Below are 25,059 nucleotides of genomic sequence, written 5' to 3'. Positions count from 1 at the left end.
GGAAACTTAATCTTTTGAATTTGTTCATATTTATATTTTTTATTTGAAGGTAAACGGCATCTTTTTGTTTGTGTATGGTACTCGTATCTATATTTGAAAATTAAAAAAAAATTACGTAAAATTTTGGAAAACATTTAGATCCTCTGATTTAATGGAGGTATTTTCGCTAAATATAGATTTATAATGTTATAAGCTTATCCCAGTATCTATCGTTTCCCTAAAGAAATGTTTTTTTACATAGTGCAACAAATTTATAATGTAAAAATTATATTCGATTAAAAATTAAATACAAAATGAAAATTTCATCAAAAAATATGAAATTCACAGTTTCCAAATATTTCAAGTAAATAGAAACTATATTTAATCTTCCGCTCATGCTTAGATTATCAAAAAATATAATTTTTATTTTTTTTTTTTCCTAATTTTTCTATTTTTTAAAGTCATAAGATGCATTTCGTTTTTTTTTTTTTTTTTATAAATTATCACCTATCAAATTTTCTCTATTTATTTTTTTTGTTTTCGTCCTCCTCTTCCTTATTTTGAACTATTTCAGTTTCTACGTTGTTTTTTTTGCACCTTTATCAACAAACATTATATTTATATACAAATGTATACTGGTTCACTTAATATTATTTATGAGCTTTTTCTAAATTTTCATTATATATACATACACATGTACATTTATGATGATTATAATAATTTCTCACAGATTTGCAAACTATAAAAATATTATATGTTTACCAAATATAGATAAAAATGCAAAAAAACAAAAAGAAAAAAAAAGAGAAAAAAAAATTATCTCGTTTAAATCATTGGCTGCTCATACAGAATGAGTAAATCAAAAATTAAAAACGAAAAAGCGTTAACTTGCATCCCAGCGGTATACAGAAGATCCATTTTTCTCTCCTTTACAATATCCTCTATAAATATATTTATAATGTTATATTATATTATCTTCTATTTAAAGATATTGTACTTGGTATGTAAATATAGATCTACACAATATGTTAATATTTTGTTAACATTGCACGCATTTCACTTTACATACACGTGCATACATTTGTTGTTTAGGGTTTTCTGGTTTTTTTTTTCCGCGATCAATTATTTTTTTTTTTTTTTATATTATTTTCATATTAACATGACTTCCATTTTCGGTAAATCCTGCTACAAAAATGACCTTTTTTGTCATAAGAAAACACAAAACAAAAAAAAAAAAAAATTGTTTAGAAATTTTTGTTCCTCCATACAATTAATATAGCAAATTCATTTTAAACCTATTCCATTCTTTATAATCAGATAAGTATTGTTTTCATATCAAATCAGATATTTTTGATCATGCATTTAATCTTGCTCTCAAAATCGAGCAAAACTCGTAGTTAGAAAGCCGCTATTATCTCAGTAATTAGGTGATATTGTACAGGGGGTAATTATTGCACCTTTATAACCTTAATTGACTGTGTCTCCAAAAATATTCAATAATGAAGCTCTTAAATTATGTGTAGTACTATTTTAAAAAAAACTTTTGAAATTAATTTATTAATAGTGTCATCTGTAATAGTTTAATTTTCATTAAAAACAATTTTGCCTCTTTGACGTTATTCTTCTCTATTTCTGTGATAAGACGAACCTTATTTCACGAACCTTATTTCACGAACCTTTATTTAACAAATTAAAATATGCAAACATATAATTGTATGAAAATGTTCAATTGATATATGATCCAATATTTTATTGATTTTAAAAAATCATAAACTAAATATGAAATTATTGGCCCTTATTATGAAAAAAATATATCATACGATACACGATATTTCTGATAGTATTGCTATTACGATACGTACGATATATTTTTTTCATAATAAGGGCCATTATTTCGATTTTTATGTTTTCCTATTGAACCTGTCATTTGTCTACTGGTATGTGTATCTACTGTTATTTCGCTAGATGTTATCTAATATTCTACGATTTGGTTTAATGATTTCAAGATCGGATATGTGTTGTTCTCATCTTAATTTGCCTTTTATTGTTAAATATTATAGTTAATAATATATTGCATGCCAAAATCAATGGTAATATGGTAAAATTGTTAACCAAAAAAAAAATAATAATCACGAAAAACAAAGAATTATTCACTCTTATTATGGATAATTTAAATGATTTAAGAACATGGCATAAAAATTGTACAAAACTAATGGCAATTTATCTTTGTATATCATTTTAAAAGAAGATTTTTTTGTTTGAGTTTTTCCTAAATAAAACATTTAAAATATAGTAATCAGTAACTTATATTTTATTAGGTGATATATTTTATATTTATATGCTTGTTAATGTTAAAATATGGCACCTAACAAACATATTATTTGAGTTAATATTGGTATTAAAAAAATGAATTTTTTTTTTTAAATGTTATGTATTTAGATTTTATAAATTATTGAGCTGCCGTTAAGTGTTAACACTCCCTAGAGTATATTCTTAATATTATATAGGTTTTCTACTTTTTTGTTTTTTTTTTTAAACGAAACAACTGTAAAGCAAAAATATAAAATGAAAACTTCGAAAATAACTTATTTTTAAACTGGATTTAGATTATTATACAGTTAATATATTAAGTAGACGTGCATTAGTGCTTTTTCGAAACATTATTATACAACGCGTGTAATAACCATATGAAGTTTACAAAAGAGTTTGTATTGTGTACAAGGAAACAAAAAAACCATTGATTGTGATTAAAAATAAATTAATTTGCCATATTTGTGTCAAAATACATAAATGTATAAATGTTTTAAGTTAATGATATAATTATAATTATTATTTGTCCAAAAACTCAACAGGTTGCATGTGTAAATATTTTAAATTAATGTTATTCTATTGTGACAAAATTTTTATTTATTTGTTTTAATTTAAACTAGTTGACGGACTCACAAAGTAAAGTTATAGTTTTTGTTCCTTTCGCTTTACTTAAAGAAATTATTGGGTAAAATTATTATCACTCGTTACTGTTTGTTTCTTTAAGCGTAATTTCATGTAAATATCGTCGACCACGGTTGAATTGTGAGCAACTTTTTTCATCGAAATGCTAAAAATTTCACATTCAGGAATTTTTCACAAAAATTTGAAATAAACAAGAAATTTTACGTGGTCTGAAAAAAAAAACATCAACAGATAGAAATTCTATTACATTGACGATCTATAGGGAGGCCTAAATCTTGAAAATCACGTGTTTATCAAAAGCATTCTTTACTAATATGGTTTATTATATGTGTAAATTTAGTTGAAATGGCAAAACAAACCGAGTTATTTAGATTTTGGCAACTGAAATATCAAAATTATTAATCTAAAATCATTAGATGTTCATTTCAATTCCAAATGCATTGACGTCATTATTTTAATTTCTTCTATTTAGTGTTTCTAAGTTAATTCTAAGATATAAGAATTTAGTCAATTAATTTTCTAAGTTGATTAATTATAGTAGAATTAGACATAAGTATGAGTTTTATATGTAAATCAATAGTAGCATCAAGGATACCCAACAATCAAACACATGCAGAAAAAACAATTGTGTTTTCTTCTTTGCTTGCGAATATAAATGAATGATTTGATTATTGCTACGAGTATCATCATTTTTTTTGCATTCACAATGAACTTAAGTTCATATGCTTTTATTTTAAATTTTTCGAAAAAATTTCGAATTAAATTATAATGTACACGTATATGATTTTAAAATTCCTTTCCACCTTAGTCATCTTGTAATTCATAGGGTTTCCTTTTAAAGATTAAACTATATGTTACATATGCATCTAGTGTACCCAATGAATAAAGTATGCATCATAATATCATGGACCGATTAACTGAAACAGAAAAAAAAAGAACAAAAAAAAAACGTAAAAGACTAAAACAAATAGTGAAATAAATAAAAAGTGGTCAGTCATCATGTAATCATTCAGAAAGGAATTCATTCATCAAGCATATGCTTTCTTTGGAAGACTTACTCATATACATATTGCAAGGTTTAACCATATAAATAAATAAAGCTTAAATGCGCTAAATTGGTTTCTTCTCCTTTCATAATTATTTATCTATACATACATAGGTAACAATACCTTTCTATATTGATTTTTTTTTTTGTTCAAATTATTGTTGATCTTACAAATACTAGACAAGAACACAATTTTATAGATTTTAATTTTAGAAGATCACAAAAGTCAAACATAATTCTAACGTCGGTACTTTTCAATTTTTTTTTTTTTAACAATTTTAATGAAAGGAATGAGTGAGATGGCATCAAAATGTAACTATAACAATAATAAGTAAGCATACCTAAAGTCGAAAACAATAAAGAAAATTTGAAATGAAGGGGCCATGTAAAGTTTATAATCGTGTTGTGTTTTCAAAAAAAAAAAAAAATATGTACCTAGATATTTAATTTTTTTGTTTCTTTTTGATATAATTGTGACCAACTGGCGCGATATTTGAGAATTACAAACTTTTTATTTTTTTTTTCTTATGATGTATGTGAATGTTAATATTAAAGTACTAAAACACCACAAGGTATACCTAAACTCGTATATAAGAAGGGTTGGTTGCACTTTAGTCGAATGGTTTTTAACAAACCATAAACTTGTCAAAAGGTGATTTGAAATTTTTTCGCTTTTTTTTTTTTGTAATTTAATGAAAAACAAAAATAAAAATTAAAACAATCATTGGTGGTGCTCTTTTGTATATTCTTTTTGTTGAATTTCCTTTGGTTTTGGTTTTCCTGATGAAAATTAGATATAATTTGTTTTTATTCTTATTTTAATTTTTTTGGTATTTTGCAAATTAATGTTGATTTGTAACATTTTCTCGCAAATGTTTCATAATAATATTACGAGTATTGCAATAATTGTTGTATACACAACATATGCAACAAAATATTATATAATCTTATGTAATATGTAATGATGTATGTACATGAGTATGCAAGTATTCATATGCAAGTTTTTAATATGCAGCAAATTTTTGTATTTGAAGTAGTTTTTACATTTTACAAGGTATCTTTCGAATTAGCCCAACTCGATTTCTCATGGAACCAGATTTTATAATTATATTATCAATGAAACAAATTTTAAATTTATTTACTACTTGTATATTTAAATAATTTTTGTTTTTTACTTTTTTTTTCATTTTTTCAAATACGATTTGATAAGAAAATTATTATTTTAACTGTTATTTTTCATATTAAATTATTGCTTTTTTCAATGTTTTTTTCTTTTTATAAAAAAAATTATTTTATTGCATACATACGTTCATGTACATACGTATTTTGTTACAGTGAGTGACAAAAGAATTTGATATGGCAGGAGAATACTATCTTGATTTTAAAAAAGAACATTCCTTTTATTCATATATTAGGATTTTTACACCCATATGGTTTAGATTATTCTCTTGTTCGTTAAAAATATAATTTAGAACAATAATTTTTAAATATTGGGGCTTTTTTTGAGAATCCAATACGTTTTGTTGCAATTCGGTTGTTTTTTTATCATAAAAAATTAAAAAAAAATTTATTGTAGACACAAACCTTTCGTATAAATGAGTTTGTATTTAAAATAATTATATCAAACTTTTAGTGATTAATCTTACTAGCACTTAACGATTGGATTATAATTATAAGCCTGCCGTAATTCATTTTAAATTTGCGTTTTTTATAGTGATTACAAACTCAATTTAATTATCCAGATGTGGCAATAAAATAAAACTATTTAGCTTGTGGTTAACCCAAATAGTTTAATAACTAATGCTTGCTATTATTTTAGTTGAAGAAAACAAAATTTTAGTTGGACTTGCAAATGAAGAAAAATCATACTCTTCTAAATTCGTTGAACACAAACCAATATTTAATTTACTTAAACAGTTACGAGTATAAATTTACAATTTAAAAAAAATATGGTAAGGCGCATAAATTTTTATTATTTGCTTAAATTTTATTTTATTTTAGTTCTATAAAATTTTTAAATCTATAAAATTATTGCAAAATCTTATTATACCGCTTTTTGCATATAACTATACAACATGTTTAATTGCCCACGCACAAATAAAATATTTTTTACAAAATTTAATAAAATAAATTTATAAATTATTAATTCAATTAAATAAACAAATAGAATTATTATAAACTCGACAAAAAAAAACGAAATCTTTAAGAAAATCTTAAAAAAAAGAAACGCAACATACTCGTATGTGTGTACTTGTTGTAACTGTAAGATTTAAGTTAGCAAAATTTTGTATTACGTTCATATGGCAGTTATACAAAATAAATGCATAATAATAGCATATTAATGATGTGCTACTTTGATAAGTTTTTAGAGGAACAAGTAAAAATTCAAATAAAATAAAAATCATCATCTGGAAGTAGCAATCAGAAAGTTGACTTTTGTTTAACGAGTATACGAGTGTATTGCCCAATAAATATTAAAAAACGAGCATTCTCTAATCGCTAAAATAAAAAATTTCTGTAAGAAAATGTTGAATGTCAACTACGATGTTTAATAATTTTCATTAAGCTTCTATTTCCATAATTTTATTTGAAACTCAATCCGGAATATTTTTTTATTTTGTGAATGGATATAAGATGTCTAAAACTATTAAATTTAAACTAAGTTGTTCGTTAATATAAAATTACATGCATAATTTTGAACATCTGCTAATGGTCTCAGATTTGAATTAAGATTAAATGTAATTTTTCTAGAATTTAACATTATCTACATATGAATTTGTCAAAATTATTAAATTTAATATATAATTATACTTTACAAAATTGAAGATTAAAATTTTTTTAAAACTCTACATAAATTGTCGCAATTCGAAATTTTTCAATTTACTTTCAAAATATGTACATTCGAATCAAATATTCAAATATTTTAAGCAACTATACAAATCAAAAAAAATTTTAGATTAAACCTCAACAGAGCCCGGAGAACACAGAGAAATCAAAAAGTATCTCTGTATATATAATAATAATTACTAACTGCTCAATATTTTTTTAATTAATCAATAATCCTCGCGTTTCTCAAAACAAAAGCTATAAAAGCATAAAAAATTAACTTGTATAAGTGGAAGTAAATGCATTTGTAATGACAATTGTATGTGTATTTGCAATAAGAAATTTGTATTATGTTTTTGTACTAGAAATCTTTGACTAATTGAAATTATTAAATAGTAGACATTATGATAAATTTATTTAATATAATTTCGACAGAAAATATGGAAATTTCAAATTTTTCTAAATAATTTTAATACCAGTTTCATGGTAATATTCATTATTTTTGTCAATTAATCAATTAATTACCGGAAAAATGCCTTCAGTTTTCAATATTTGACATTTCAAAAATAGGTCACAATTAAAATTGCTGGTCCAAACACGAAAATTATACCAGATGTTTTAAGTTAGTTTTTTATTATTTTAATATACATTTATTGAGTATTTGTTGTAAAAACGTCCTTTTTCAAATACTTTACACATAACGATATACCATTCTTCAAGAGTGTTTCCACGTGCTTTAACGGAAACTTATATTATTAATAATTCTTTTTTATGTCACATTGTACATACATGTTTTTTGAAATAATCAAATACAGTCTTGAACAAAAACACTAGTATGTTTCATAAAAATTGTTGGAAATCTTCGGGTGAAACAAAACATATGACATCTGTTAGTTATACGGAATAACAAATTGATAGTTTAAAACTTTGGGCAGCTTTTAAAAAATATCTTTTTTTTTCAGCTTATTTTGAGGATATTTTAATAACTTATAGGCATCGCTGCGAAATAGTGATAATTTAAAACCTGATACATTTAGAAACTGTACTTATTGAGTCAATAAATTCTTTTATATGCTTGTAGTTTACTAAATGTGATCATTAAGTTTTAGTGCAATATTCTCCCTTGTAATCATTTTATCAACGAAAAATCAACGAAACTGTGAAATTATTTAAGGACATCCGTTTTGTCATTTCAACAACAAAAAATCCGAAATATTTAAATTTACGAATGTAGTCCGTTACGTGCTTATGTATTATGGGTATTCACCTAATTACATTATTTTTTTAAATTTCTTAATTAAATTTTGAATGGAATTTTTAAAAAAGGACCCGGAAAATTATTTCAAATATAATTAATATTTTTTTTTGTCCATTTGTTTTAAAAATAAAATTGACAGGATGTGAATTGTTTCATATTTCATATTTTAAATCTGCATTACCTTAATTACATTAAAATACTAAAAGAATTCCTATGTTTTTCTAAATTGTGGTCTTAGAATGCAGATTGACGATATTCATTATAAATTTTTTAACGGAAAATTCTATTTTTAAAACTATATTTTCCGATATTTCCCGAGTTGATTATTTTTACAATTTGGTTTGCTTTCAAAATAAAAAGGATATTTTTTTTTCAAATTTTTTTTTAAAACTCCTCTTACATCTGCTCCGTAATGTTTTTTAGGGAGTTTTACTATTAAAAAATGAAATAAATGTTTTTGACACGTGGATAAATAATTTTTTTTAAATGTTAAAAAAATATGATCAAACATTATTTTTGTTTTCATTAAGGAATCAAATTTCTGATTTCTTATTTTAATGAACAGACGCGTCATCGTTGCGGTAATGAAATATTTCATTTGATATTTTCATGTTAGAGTATTTTAAGGGCTTTATTATGTAATTTTTTTTTGTTACCAAATTACTAACATAAAAAAAATTACTAACATGCACTTCGTGAAGGGTATATTAACTTTGGTATGGAGTTTGTAACTACTTGAAGGAGTCATCTGCGGTATGGACATATATATATATTCTTGCTCAGCGTAAAATTCTGCGTCGATTTAGACATGTCCGTCTGTCCGTCCGTCCGTCCGTCCGTCCGTCCGATCGCACGATAACTCGAAAACGAATAATTCAATCGACACCAAACTTTCACAAGTTTTTTCTTTTGTGCCAAGGACGAGCCCTATTGTTATTGGACTAATTCGGACAACGGGTTCGGGTAGCTGTCATACAATTCATAGAGTTTATTTTAAATATTTCAAAAACTAATAAAGCTATAAATATAAAATTTTTGTATACATGTGTCCAATTATATTCTACACATGCTCTAAAAATTATAATGGGATATCTGCACCGGTTCGGGTGGGTGCCATACAACTCCAACAGCAAATTTTTTATATTCGGAAAAATAATAAAGTCAGATTCATGAAATTTGGCAGTCATGTGTCCAATTATAGGTCAAATATATTTCTGATGTTTTAGAGGAATTGCTTGACAGGTTCGGGTACCTGCCATACAACCCCAGAAGCTAATTTTAAATATTGGGAAAATAATATAGTCAGATAAATGAAACTTGGCAGTTGTGTGTCGAGTTATAGGCCAGATATATTTGTGAAGTTTTGATGGAATTGCTTGACAGGTTTAGGTACGTGCCATACAACTCTAAAAGCTAATTTTAAATATTTGGAAAAATTATAAAGTCAGATTCATGAAACTTGGTAGTCGGATGTCTAATTATAGGTCAGACATATCCGTAAAGTTTCTGTAGACTGATTTCACAGGTTCGAGTAATTGCTATACAATAACGAAAGGTGCAGGGTATAATTCACTCGGTTTATACCGAGTAAAACGTTTTTACTTGTTCAATTATTCGTTTGTATACAATTGTAATTTTTTACCAAAATAACATAAAAACGTCGAATTGAGTTAATTTCGTTGTTGTTATAGATTTCGTTTGTCTTAAAGCCGTAAAAACCAAAACTACCTGTAGCCAGGTTATATGCCGCGCTTATTTTATTGCCCATTTGATAATAACTTCTTTACTAATTTTAGAATTTCGAAATTTAAAAACAAAAGAGAACAGACGAACGCAAAATTGAAAGAGGACTAGGATAAATTCAGAAATCTATTACTGAAAAGCAATACTTTTTTAGTTGATGTATGTACACATGATTTCAAAGTTAAAAATCAAAATTTTAAAGAAACAGTAACTAGTTTTGTGAAAACCCAAAAAATAAAAATTTTTTAAATTTGTAAAATTTCGAAATTATCTTGTATTTATCAAAATAAATAATTGTACACTTAATTTGAGAAAATTCCTTTTATATAAATATTTCACCAAATTAATGGAATTAAAAATAATTAAAAATATTCCTCTTTTCAACAAAAACAAGAAAAAAAAAAACAAAGTAAAAAATCGTAAATCCCACTATTAATGTCACATCGAATATCCTTTCAACTTTTCACCTCATACTTCTTCATTAAAGCATTAAATCGGATTAAAAATCATTTATTTTTGTAGATATTGTTTTGATTTTTTTCGTTACTCGAAGATTTATTTTGATTTTATTGAAATGTGATTAAATCAAAAAACAAAAACTACCAAAATAAAATTTTTTTGGCGCATATTCTTTGAAATAAATACATGTACACTTTAAAAACAAAGATTTTATTAAATTGTAACTCCAAAAACAGTAAACAGGAAAAAAAAACAAAAAGGAATTACTACTCAAACCAGTAGCACTAAAAAATTAAAAAAAAAAAAGAAAAATCCTATCTGTCACAAAAATGTGCAATAAAAAAAATCATTTATCAAATCCTTAGATTCGATACCTTCGTTCTTTATCCCCCTTTTCTGTGTAATTTTCTTTTTGATTTATAAGAAATTTGGGTGCAAAAATAATCCCTAAAAAGGCAAAAAAAGTACACTATAACAAAAAACATTAAAAAAATAGGAAAAATAAAATTTTTGTGTTTTACTCCATCACTTTCAATTGCAGATTTTGTATTTTTGGAAGAAAGGACATTAATTTTGTTGGCTTTTAAACTCTAAACTCGAAAATATAAATTTCAACAAAATCTGTGCTATTACTGAAAATATTAAGGGTGAACAAAATAGAAACAAAATTTTATTTGAATTTTATATGAGCAAAGATCAAAAATACTTTCAAAGTACTTTTAACTCCTGCTCTCTCTCTAAATTTCTTTTTTTTTTTGATAAAAGATGTGCAGGAATTTTGTGTTTTATGGGGAAGAAACTGAATAATGGCGTTATTATATCAATTATTACTATATTTTCAACTATTTTTGTACAAGGTAAGATTGAAAAATATTTGATAAGTAATGCTTGGTAGTGTGTTTACATATTAAGTGCTACTAGAAATTAATATATTCCTATATTATCTTTCTATACATTAAGATTATTCTAAAATTTTAAATTATATCGAACAATTGCTTGTAAGCTATATTGTTCCTTGCAACCTGAAAATCTATCCCAATATCTAAGCAGATTTTATACAAGTAAAAACTTTGGTTGTTCTCTTAAAAGTGACTCTGCCATTCATTTAATTATGCCATTTAATTTTGAATATCTCTCGTATTTGCTTATATTATATGTATACGCATAGATGCATTCATCTATATGTATAAATATGCTAATAATTATACAATAATAATTCTATGGTGACAAATTATAATTTTTATAAAGGGATTCTGTCAAGAAGAAGTTTTGATTTCTTATAAGATAACAAAAAAAAAAACTAGCTATATAAATAAAAAGGAATTCAAAAGTTAGTCAAAAAAAAAAGAAAGGAAACATGTTTCTTATTATCCTCATAATTTCAATTCGTAGAAGTTAATAATAAAAATAACAAAGGAGAAAATTCTGTCCTTCGGAAGAGTATAAAAAAAACCTTTATTATTCTTTCCCTTCCATTAAGATTGTTTCATTTGTCAATTCTAATAAAGTCATATAAGCTGAAATTGGGGTTGTTTGTTATATTGAAAAAGAAGATACAATTATTTGTCAATAATCCGATTAGATATGGATTTATTGGGGGAATTTTTTTTTTTTTTTTTTTTTTGTTGATAAAAAATACAAATTAGTATTATATAATACAAAACAAAGTTTTTTATAAGTTTGTGCACACAAATTTTTATACATATACACTTACATACTTTAACTTGTCTTATGTAACTTAATCTTCAAAGCAAAAACCCAAAAAATTTCTAAAATAAAAATTTAAAAAAAAAAAGCGGCAGATGTAATTTTTTTTTAGTAAAGTTAACAGTCATTTTAGTTTTAGAATTTCGTATTTTTTCTATTTTATTAAATTTTTAATAGAAAATCAATTTTTTAAACGCACAGTAAGTAATCCCGAGATTTTTTATTAAATAAAATCGAAATAATCGAAATGGAACAATAATTTTCATAATATTGGGAATTGTGCTCTACCATACATCATGCGTACTTTGAAACATTACGTACACAATATAGTATAATCTAATATTCACTATTTGAGTCAATCAGCTATTTTGTAATTGGTTACACACACAAACAATTTAACACTGAAATAATTTGTTTTTTGTATTGTCAATAACTAATTTACGAAGATTGATTTTAAAAATTGTGGGTATCAGTAGTACATTCATATTAATACAAAATGATTAAAATGTTTTAGTCAAAAGTTAACTTATTAAATCTTAAGAAATTTAAGAAAAATTATGAAATTCTAATTATATATTATACATTTATATTATATCCATTAAACATACCCAAAAATACTGTTTTTTACATACTTTGTAAGTAAAAAAAACTTATTAAAAATTTAATCTTTAAAGTGAAAATTTGTTGCATAAATCGCATGATTTTCATTGAATTTCATAAAAGTTGAACTCTAGGTCAAAAAAAAAACGAAACACCAAAATAATCTTAAATGATCAATTATTATTTCAATCGGTCTTCATGTACAATTTATTCACAATATGAAAAATTTCTAACTAATTACACCTGATTGCATTAAAACAGCTGACCTAAAATCTTCTACAAATCGATAACAACAATATTATTGAAAATTTGTATGTATCGATATCAGAAATATCGATTGTATAAACTTAGTTTGAATACTTTTTAACTCGCTATTTATAAATTAATAAATTTTTTTTTGAAATATAATTCAATTTAATATAAAAGAAAAATATTGAAATAAAAAATGTTGAATTTCTTTATAAAACTTTCACCATGAAATTTTTTATTTTTGTTTATTATTTTGGCTTTTTAATCTTTTTATTATCATTTTAATTTTAATTTCTATAAAATAAATTTCCATTTATAATAATTTTCTAAAATGAAAAAAAAAATATTAAATGAAAATTATTTTTTCAAGTTTTATCAATAAAATCATAAAACGCAAACTTTTAACAAATCAAAAAGTTAGACGTTCTTCTGTATAACTAAAATAAAATTTCTCATGTTCGCGTTTTATTTTCCGATTTTTTCTCAATTTTATTACACTTCGTTATATTTTAAGTTTTGCAATATCTGAAGTTATTCTTTAATGTCAACCTATTTTTTTATTAAAATTATTTTCATATATTGTTGCAATAAATATTTACGAAATACTTTGCAAAGTAAATAAGAACTTTCCATCCGAGGACATATTCCATTAAATTACACCAAAAGAATGTACCTTAACATTTCAAATATAATTTGTCCTAGACATTCTTGAGCAATTTTAAGTACACTTACTTGAAAATAACTGGAATTATATGCAAAACTAGAATTCCATTATCTAGCTTAAATAAATAAAATTTTTGAAATTCAGATTCTTTAAAATAATCCATTTTTGCGTAAAATCCGAAGAGACCCCAATACTTTTTGCGGATAACATCAACAAAAGAATGGAAATAATAACACTATTTAAACAGACATTCTCTTGTATCATTAGTATAAGATAGTAAGTGAATCTTTATATTGCGTAGCACTTTCCACGCCGTCCCCCTTCCCAATGGCAATTGAGTACGGACGTCGCATTCTAGTCGATCACAAGATATTTAGAGTCACATTTTTATTATGATTATTTATAAGTTTTGCCTAGCAGTCATATTTGTTGCTTTTGCTTATGAAAATTATATTTTAGTAAGAGCTTAAGAAATAACAGTTTATAAAGTTAACTTTCATATTTAACAACTAGATGGCACAAATTTAAACGGTCTACTCTTTCAAAATTATGACGCAAACTTCTTTTTTTCCCACAAATTTTCATTTTAAATGAAATTATTTAAAATTTATTGATTATTTCGAAATTTATTAAATTTTATATTTTTCGTATTAAAATGATTTAAAAAAAAATTACACAAACAAAGTTTACAACTCAGTAGCTCATTAAAATTTTGCAATAATAAGGAGGCGAATTTAAAGTTTACAATGTAATTGTGATATTAAATTATGGGTCATAGTTTGAATTGTACGCCATGATTTTTCATTTTTCAACTATTTATTATTTTATTTTTTTATTTTTCTTGTTTTTTTTTCGTATTTTTAATAGATACAACCTTATAATTCAGTAACACTTCTACCTTTTTGTAACTAAAATTGTTTGGGTTACTTTAACTTTTTTTCGTCTGATTTTTGCAATATGTTTTTGTTGCATATTTTTATTTTAATTTTTGTTTTTTTTTTGTTGATTGCATTACTTTTTTTTCAAAAATTTTATTTTAATAAAATAAACAGTTTTAACATGGTATTTTCTCATTAATTGAAACGTAAGCAAAATAATATAGTTTTTAAGTGCCTATCCCTTTAGGTTGATGTGATTTATCAGTTTTGCGAAGTCAAAATTTAATTTTTTAGAAGTGTGAAAATTCATTCAGTTAAGTAAATCAGATGTATTGCTGTCTTAATCTTAAGTTCTGCATGTAAATTACAAATATTGAGAACTACTACGGTGTTGCCGATGATGAATATATAGCACGAATGTTACGATTTTTGTGTTACATTTAAAATATACACACTGATTGGTGTGCTACAGATTTTTTATTGAAATTACAATAACATTTTGTGACGTAACAAAAAAAATGTAATTATTGTGACATAAAATGAATAATTAACAATAACAAATACTCTGAATATTTTTTTCTGTATTGAAAATTTGTTTGAATATTTCAAACAAAAAAAAATAGATGGCTAAATTTGTCAAATTTGAACTTCATTAGATAACAAGCAATGCCTGAGTAGAGTCGTGAAAATTTGTGTAGTTACTAAAAATTTTACAGGACAAAGATTTATGTAAAAAACCTAGGTATTACAGCAAAAAGATTTAGGTATTATTTCCCTAACATACTCTTATATACAAAGGAACTTTCTGTTTGTACTTTTTATAATTTTTTGTGCCCATTTGCATTCGAAATTCGTTTTATAAATTTCGTAGTAAATAAAATTTTTACATCTTTTCTCTTTACATATTATACTTGAAACTAATTAAGATATTCCCATAAATAGTAGCTTAACAAGTTAAACCTCCTTATTGGCTATTATTGGTGTAAAAAATCATTTAAAAATAGAAGTGGTATGTAAGTACTTACATGTATGTATATGTATATGACTATTAACGACGATCAATGCTTTTTTCTACAAAAACAAAAAATCTTACAAAAAAATTTTTTTTTCTTTTTCATCAGTTTTAATAAGCCAACTGGGTATGTTATGAAAAATTATTTTTTTTTTTTATTTTCAGTTTTGAGATAATCACTTTTCCTTAAAATATATACTCATAGTATTTCAAGCTTAAATGGCTCTCAAAGTTTCAAAACATTTGAATTAAGAATTATATTTTATACAGTCGAAAAATGAGCAAACATACGTTTTTAGACGAATATAGTCTCTCTTCGGGAGAAAGCAATATTAGTCTCAAAGAAAATTTCGAATGGTTTAGAAGTGTAAAATAACCAAAATTACCTAAAAGAATACTGTAATTTTTGAAACAGAAGAAAGCTAATTAAAATTGTAGTTCAACTTTTGATATTCAATAAAAAACGGAAACCCGGAATTCTCTCCCTCATTGCTCCTAATTGGTAGTAAGGGAGAAAAATCAGAAGTAAATATAAACATTGATTTGATATTCATATTCAAAATTAAAAATTCAAACTCCATTAACGCCAGCGGGTTTAAATTTTGCAAAAAGAAAATTTTTTTTTTGTAATTTCCACACAACTTCATACAATGTTCGTGTCTTAAAAGTGCAATTTAATTTTTTTTTCATATTATATTTTGAACCAATGATGAATTGGAATTTGATTAAATGGTACGAGAAAATATTGGAATTCAATGATTGGTATTTTTTTTTTTGTGGGGATCAATGTATTTTATCATGTATTTGTGATATTCATTATAACAAAAGTGTAAATTAAATTTTTACTGTACGTATTGTGATGTGTCCATTTTTACATTATTGAGTATTGGAAAATTTCTCAATTAAGAATAGCATATTATAATATATGATAGATGATAACTAAATAATAATTTGCATATTGGAATTTATTTTTTAGTTAACGAATAGTTAATTGATTTTCGAAACTTTCAAGCAATATTTTTTTCATGCTTAATTAAAATTATTTTCAAATAATTTCGAAATTTTGGTTTTATTAGAATTGTTTGTTTTGTGAACGTACGTGGAGTTTGGGAGGCGATCGCATTTCAATTAAGAATTTATAAATTATTCTTACTAAAAAGTCCTTTAATTTACGCTGTATTCGAAAGATACAATAACAATTTATACAATTCAAATTATAATTAATTAAATTATATAAGTTCTTGTAATCTCAATTAAACTATCACGGTTCTACCCTAAAATTTTTTTAGCGAAATTTATTTTAGTTTACGTTAAAATAAAGAAAACTCATTACAATTCAATTAAATATTTTATCCGTTTATTATTTCCTCGTTACATACAATATGTAAATAAACGCATATTAATATGTATATAATGTTGCAATAAAGGATATTTAATAAAAAAAAGTATGTGCTCCAAAAAAAAACTTTTTTATCATTTTCAAGTTTTGCAACAATTCAAATACACTTGTGTAATTTATTTAAATTTTTCTCTTAGTTTTTTTTTTAATTTTTTCTTTGATTCAAAGGATTAGATAAAAACCTCTTGAAGAAGAAAACAATCGAATAATAACAACAAAAATAAGAAATAAATACAAAAATTTGACCATAAAATTCTCAAATTTTTATAAATTTAAAATTAATATGGGAAAAAAAAAAAAAAATAACCTGATTCATTTAGGTTTTGATCTCACCTGCAATATTTCTTTTCTTGTTTTTCACAGAGAAAAACAAAAAAAGGACATTTTCTCACTACTATTTAAATTTTTTTTAAATTCTCAATAAGTCAAAGCCAAAAAAAATAACCACTATAAAATATAAAAATATGCCAATAAAATGTTGAAAACTTTGTTACACGCTACATAATTTATGGACTTGAAATTAGATTGTTAATCAGTCAAAAGACGATTTACGAATAAAGCAAGAGATCCAAGCAAAAGTTTCTCTTCTTTAACTCAATTTTATTTTTCTGCATCATCTTCTTGTTGTATTGATAAGACAATGGATAATTTCTTGAATGGAACCGAATTTTTATGAAAAAAAAAGTAATAAATTTAAAATTGAGGGTAGCAACAAAAGCGTCAATGAAATAATTTAATAGAGTGGGGTAAAAAAAAAATTTTTTTTTTTTCAAAAATTTTTCTGGTTTTCTTTTGTAAAAAAGCGAGAAATTTAATATGTACAGTACTAAAGTATGTTGTCGTTAAAAAAATGTTCTTGATTCTCTGTTTAGATTTTAGATCATAATTTTTTTTCTAGATTCAAAAATCTTCGATTTCTGACTATTGAGATCAGTTCTAACTATAAGTAACGAAATTTCAAAACTGTTTGAAAGTTAAGTAGTTAACTCTTAAAAAGAAAGTGTGTTTAAAAATGTTGATTTTGTCAATTTTGAATTTTATGCTAGAAATATGGAATTTGAAGCTTTATTTGTTATTAAAATTGCATTGAAATTTCAAGTTACCAAATGCAACCGGTAATTGAATTAGGAAAAACACTGAACGATAATGATAATGAAATTTTTTGTGTAGGAGTTGCTACATTTTAATTTATTTTTGAATTCGAATTAAATTCTTAATATAACTTTTAAATATATTCCTCCGAAAACAAATTATTGTTGCTTAATTAAAATTAAATGCAATAATAAAAATACAGGGGGAACAGAAATAAGTCAAATTTAATTATTTATCCTTCCCTTTTACAACTGATCTTTGTTATTAAGTACATGCACATTGCATTGCCCAGCAAAATATAAAGGCAAACAAACAGTAAGTTTATACGACAAATAATGTGCGATACATTATAGAGGTGATGAAAAAAGGAACTCTTTAATATTTTAAATGAAACAAAAAAAAAATATAGTCATAATATGAAAGTTTAAATTGCGTGTTCGTTGTGATGATTTTTTTTTTATTATTATATTTTTCTCCTTTTTTTTTCATCTTGATTTTATTACAAGTAATAAAATAATGTTTCACCTGAAATTCAACATTACATAAATGAATATAAAACGGACGAACATGCAACATTTAATAAAAGGTAGAAAATTATAACAAAATATTACAAAGATGCGATGGTCATTTTTTAATACATACATATTTAACTCGTTACTTTTTATTAACTAAACTGTACTCATTACAGCAACAGAAGATTATGATATCGTTTTTAAATTTATTGTACACATTTTTCCGAATATATTAAGATAAAAAGTTAAATTTTAAAGAAAAAAAATTCGTTTGTTAGAAAATGAAAAATTGTTTTAAAAACTGTTCTTCTCAAAATGGCCATTTTTTTTGTCTTGTTTTTATTGATTATTTGATATCTATAAAATTTTGAAAATTTTTTATATGTAAGTATTTTTTCATTGGTTGCGTTATTGCGAATATTACTAATGAATTTTTAAATCTTAAATTGATAACCTTATTTAAGATTTAAGAGCGTTTATATTTTTAAAGTTAATCCGTTTGTACCATCATTTTTATTAAACTACCATTTTTATTTATGGTTAAGACAATTTTAATACAAAACCATTTATTTTGATTTCAACAATTTAGCTTCCCTAAATATAGACTTTTCTTCAATTTTTTTTAATTAATTTAAAACAAAAAAATAGCTCTGTTTAAAATGGGTGATTCCGTACATACGAAACTGAGCACACTTAATAAACTGATCAATTCAATAAGAAATTTTCAAAAAATTAAATGCACTTTCATACATACATACATACATATATAACAATGCTAAGAGAAATAATTAATATTTATAAATTATAAAATTAATCACAATTCAATCACATAATATAGTCGTCGCGTCCTAATTAGAAATTAAAAGAATAAAAATTTAATAAAAAAAATTCTTTTAGGAAAAAGTGCCAAATCTCTAATTTTAACTATAAAGCAATATTTAAAAATAAATTAAAAAATTGTAATTAGTCCCAAATTTTTTATTAATTTTATTTATTTTTGATTATATTTCAGTATCATTCGCACATGGTCGTATTCGAAGAAGACATCATCCACGTGGTACGAAACGTGGTCGACCACGTGGTTCTGGCCGTGGTGGTAAAACAACAAATCCAGGACGTTCAGATGGTACACCAGGTACACCAACAGGTAGTACAATAACATTACAAGTTCAATCAACACCAGCTACCCCAACAGGTATAAATACAATAAATATATACTTTTCTTTTAAATATTTAATACATAGTTTTTTTAAAAGACTAAATTATATTTAATATGAGACTAAGAGTTGATGATTACATTAAATATACAATTAAATACTACCATTATTGGTGATCAGAATTCATAATATTTTTTAAGGGAAGAAATTTTGCTATTATGAAGAGAAATATTAGAAAATGGGCCGGATTAGATGCTTTTCATATTCAAAAAGAATTTATATAAGAAATAAATTCCTATTTCACATAAATACTAATTTCAGTATGCGTTTTGCTTTTGGCAATATTCAATACAAAAATCTTATACATGTATACGTATAACATTACTTAAAATTAGACAACTTAAATTAAAATTATAATTTATCTAATCAAATTGGAAATTATTTAAAATTTAAATTAATAACATTATTTTCTAAATATATTAGAATATTTTACAATTATTTACACAAAAAAAAATCAACATCACTTAATTATACAATCTTGTTAATATAGATTAACATTCAATTTTTTGAATTCTTGCCATTTTTTTTATAAAATTTGAGCTACCAAAAAATCGCCGAAATCAGATTATAATTATTAAATTAGCATAAAAAATCATTAATTATATTTTGAAAAATAATTACACATATACACATATACACATAAAATTTTTAACCTAAATAAATCACCTTTCATATTATTTTTTATTTTAACTAAAATTAACCAAAAAAAAAGGTTACTGCATTTCAATTTTTAATTTATTGACACAAATTTAATGCAATTTTTAAGCTAACTTAAGCGTGTTAATTTGTTAAAATTTATGAAGATATCAAAAATAAATGAGCTGAATTACTTAATTGAATTTAATTGAATTACTGTTGGCGAAAAAAAAATAATAATAATTAAAGAAAAATAATAAAAAATAATAAAAATAATTGAAAATGTTTAATTTAATATTTTATTACCAAATCTCACGTTCGAATAAGTTTATTAAAAATTTTTTTTTATTTTCTATTTTTTTTTTTACAATATTTTAAGTGATTTAATTTAAAAATTTTAAAATTGCCAGCATGTCATTACTTTGTATGTTTTCTTATAAAATTATAAAAGTGTCTGCGCATTGTATTCTTTATTAAATTTTAAAATTAAATTAGGTGTAAGACCATAGTGGATTACTCAAGTATATGAATGAATAAAAATTTAAAAATATTTGATTATTTTGATCTCTAAGAGCGTACACCTGTATTACGGCATCATTCCCTATATTGCATCAAACCAATTTTGGATTTGTACCAATATACATTAATATACATTGGGACTTAAATGGGTTAAGAAGAAATATTCCAAAGTTCCTGTTGTTCAATATCCCTGTATTCCAATAATGTTCTCTAGAAATTAATAGTTTTATTGTACAAAAATTTATCAATAGTTCTTACAAGCCTTTCTAAAAAAATATTAAATTAAGAAATTATGCAAAACTATAAAAACAATTTTTTTCATAATAGTGGAACTATATTCTCATTAAATTGATTTCAGACCTAATTTTCAGCTTCATTTATTATCATTTTTCCATGTTTCCTTGAAATTTATCGCATTTAAACTGTTTTATTTTTTTTTATTTTCTTCATGTGTTTTTTTTTTGCCACAATTCACTTAAATGATACTTTTAAGTCTTAATAAGTTTCAGATTAATTTCTTGACCGACCACCTTACAACATCAACTCATATTGTATATTATATTTTGCTATACATATATATTTTTCAATGATACCAATTCAATATACTTTCTCTGAATTTTAATTAATTTTCAAAAACAACACAAAAAAAATGCATGATCTAGAAAACAAAAAAAAAAAAATTTGTAATTTTTAATTATTCGAAATAAAAAAAAATGTTAACTCTTTTAAAATATATGGCGTAAAAATAAATTTATCTTAATTAAGTCATTTTAATTGTATTAAAAATATACAGAAAAATAAATGCAAAAAAAAAAAAATTGTAATTATTCTGAAATAGTTGTGCTACAAATGTTATGTTAACTTGTTAATATTTATGTTTTATATAGATTTTATCAAATCAACTACATAGCTAAGTATATTCAATAACATGATTTGTTTTTTATGAAAATTGTACTAGTTTCACTTTACAAGTGTTCAACTACATGGCTACTTAAAGAAAAAAATTTCAAATAATTATTTATTGTTGAATATATGCGTTAATTAGATTTATAAAATTTAAGATTTTATATGCATAAATTATAATCCTTTCTAAATTTTTTGTTATATGATTGAAGACTTTGAAAAACCATTTTTAATTTTATATTTCATTGAACCAAAATTTTAAGTATTTGCAAAATGAAATCAAAATCCAAATAATTAAGCTTCAAAAATATTAAGAGATTTGTTGTAATTGGTTAATCTTATATCGTTAACTATTAATAAATTTTACAAGTTCTTGAAATAAAATATTGTAGCGTGTGATGTAAACGAAACAGAGTAGTCCAACTCATATATGTTTACTTTTATTATATTATCTTCTCCCTCTAAGAGAGAAGGTATCAACTCGAAAGTACGACTCGTATTCTTAACTTTTCTGTCTATTTTCTTGCATATGTCGCTTCATTTGCTGATCCAACCGTTTATAATACAAAATATAGATATGTTCTATTAAAATTGTATGCTAAATTTCTGTCTCAATGACATAATAAATAAAAGTTAGTTGAAAAATATATTTAAAACCAAAGAGGGTATCTAATTATAAACCCTCTACTTAATATTATAGAATAAATTTCAAAAATAAAATTTTTAATTTATTATTCCATTTATAGTTCCCAAAAAAAAAAAAAAAATTATTAAAAATTATTAAATAATAAATTATCCCCATTATTTTTTTTAATTGTCTTTTTTATGTCATACAAAAATTGTGAATTTCTCACCCGCATAATAATTTGGTATTAAAATTTTAACAAAAAAGGATTTATTTAATTTCAGGACAATGTAATGGATCTTTTGTCCTTTCTATTTTTTTTTTTTTTTTTTGCAAAAATTTACTGTATTGCATATTTTTTTTAATCAAAATGAATAAATATATCACCGAAATGCCGACCGTTAACATGTAATCCCTTTTGAATTGTAACAATCACAATAATGGTTTTTGGTTTTTGCCATTTGATACTATAGAAAATATTAAAAAAAAAAAATTTGAGTTAAAAACGCAAAATTAATTTTGAAATGGAAATAAGTAGTTGATTTTCTTTTTCGGATTTTTTTTTTTGTTTGAACGTATTTTTGTAAGGACCATATGCTTCATGCGTAACATTGTTACAATATTCGAAAAAAAAAGTCATCAATAAGTATAGCGTTTATACAACATAATTGGCAAATCCTTCGAATTACATAAAATTTCGTTTTACATATTTAAACTATTTATATACGTTATATTATATAAATATTATGTAGTACGTACATCTCTATTAGCACGAATATTTTTGGCTGATTGAATTTATTAATAAATTCACAAAAATATCAAACAAATTTAAATTGAAATTATGTGATATTTTTAGGCGAAATAAAAGAACGAGAAAAAAAAAGAAGAAAAAACAAAATCTTTTTGAAATCGGATTAAAAATTCGTTTTAAATAATAAGCGCTTGTCCTCGTGTTCATAACGAAATTAAAAGAAAAAAATAATAACACAATCAATTCTTTTAAAGGACTATATGAATTTCGGGATAAATAAAATGATATCAATTCGATATGGTGGCGTTATTTATTTCTCTTTCTATGTTATAAGTGCACTTTTAACATTTTAAATTCATTTTAATTGAAAATAAGAAAGCATCATAATTTTATTGAATCAAAGGGCTTATAAAATATCAAAAAGAAATAAAAATAATAATAATTGATCCGATTATTATCAAAGCGATTCAAAAATTTTTAACATTTCTGTTTTTCATTCTATTTTTAATCATACATACATACGTACATATATAATCTTTTTTATATATTAAGGTGCATTTATATATAACGTGTAATTAATAACGTGAGGAGAATTTTTCTACATTTATAAAACGTGCTCTTTAATAGTATTTATTTAAAATATTGAGAATTGAATTAAAAGTTGAAAAGTTTCAATAATGAGATTAATTAAGGATTAATTATACAATGGTTACATTCATTTCAATAAATACGTTATAATGTTGAAAAATTATATAATTTTAATTGATTTATATGATTTAATTTAATAAATGTGAGGTTTGATAAGTGTATGTTCATAATGTGTTGGTCTGAACGACTGAAAAGCAATTGAAACTGATTTCACGCTAAAGTTAGAGTTTTTAAAATTTACTTCCATAATTTGTTGATTCTAATCAAAAATGGTATTCGGAAATTTAAATTACAACTTTAATTCAGAACAATGTCAATTTCTTAAAATTTTGAAAAAGCTTAGCATATAATACATCAATTTATATTTAAATTCAATTATTATTTTAAGATAAGATAATATAATAGATCTAATGTAAAATTATTTTTTAATACACAAAATTTTTTCATAAAAATTTTTAACTTAATTTTAATTAATAAAAATTTTTACCTTTTAATTATATTTCAGGTGATTCAAATATAAGTGCCAATGGTGGTGGAAGTGAACAATCATTTGAAACAATTGTACCAGTAATAAAACGTGGACCAGGTAGACCAAGATTAAAGCCAGGTGGCCCACCAAACTCAGGATATAGAGGTGCACCAAGAACACGTAAACCGATTGGTCCACTTGTAGTACCATTAGGTCAAAGTCCTGGTGCAACACCATTAACAAGAAGTCCGGCAATGAGTCCTGCACCAAGTCCAGCACATACTGGTATCGGTTATTATCAACCGAATGATGAAGATATTTAAATTTTATTAGATAAATTAAATTATGAAAATATATTATGTAGATTATGATTAGTTAATAACTGAAAAGTTGATTTTTTTTTATGAAAGAAAATAAGAAGTAAAACTTAAAGTTAAGATATTGATGTAGTCTCAACAACAAAAAAAAAAATTTTTATTTATGAAAATAATAGACATAAACAAACCCTTTTGTATCACTCTAAAATTTAAGAATTTATTGTAAAATTAATGAAGAGTACGGTTTTTTTTAGAAATACATATACGATTATATACGTACATAATATTGAAAAAAATGTAAATAAGCAGATCATTAGTAATGTGAGGTTTACAGTTTATTTTTTTTTAATTAAATATTTGACTTTCCTCTATAACAAACCTTTGATTATATTAAGTAGAAAGCTTTAGATTTTAATAAATTTGAAAATCATTGATTTTAAATCTATATTTAATATTACACTTTTGGTAGATATGTTCTGTATAATAAAAATCATGTAATTTGAAAAACTAGGAACTTATTCTTAATATTTGAAAATAAAATGAAACTTGAAAATAATATATTTTGCGTATGAATAATATAATGCTTTTAAAATTCAATA

The 25,059-nt window shown here is 23.6% G+C and overlaps 1 protein-coding gene across 2 annotated transcripts in view; it reads left to right on the top strand.

Annotated features, from left to right (window-relative positions):
• Positions 1-24,657, top strand: part of LOC129614096 (chromatin-remodeling ATPase INO80) — an 82,033-nt gene extending 57,376 nt beyond the window's left edge. For both annotated transcript variants that reach the window (XM_055528494.1, XM_055528493.1), the window contains 2 exons: positions 19,388-19,570; positions 24,180-24,657. In XM_055528494.1, the coding sequence (XP_055384469.1) occupies positions 19,388-19,570; positions 24,180-24,466 (470 nt within the window). In that variant the 3' untranslated portion in view covers positions 24,467-24,657. The remainder of the gene's footprint in view (positions 1-19,387; positions 19,571-24,179) is intronic.
• Positions 24,658-25,059: the final 402 nt, after the last annotated feature.

The sequence above is a fragment of the Condylostylus longicornis genome, unplaced genomic scaffold (genome assembly GCF_029603195.1).
Source record: "Condylostylus longicornis isolate FDR11 unplaced genomic scaffold, ASM2960319v2 ptg000100l, whole genome shotgun sequence".
Classification (NCBI taxonomy): domain Eukaryota; kingdom Metazoa; phylum Arthropoda; class Insecta; order Diptera; family Dolichopodidae; genus Condylostylus; species Condylostylus longicornis.
This window is presented reverse-complemented; position numbering and strand designations above follow the sequence as displayed.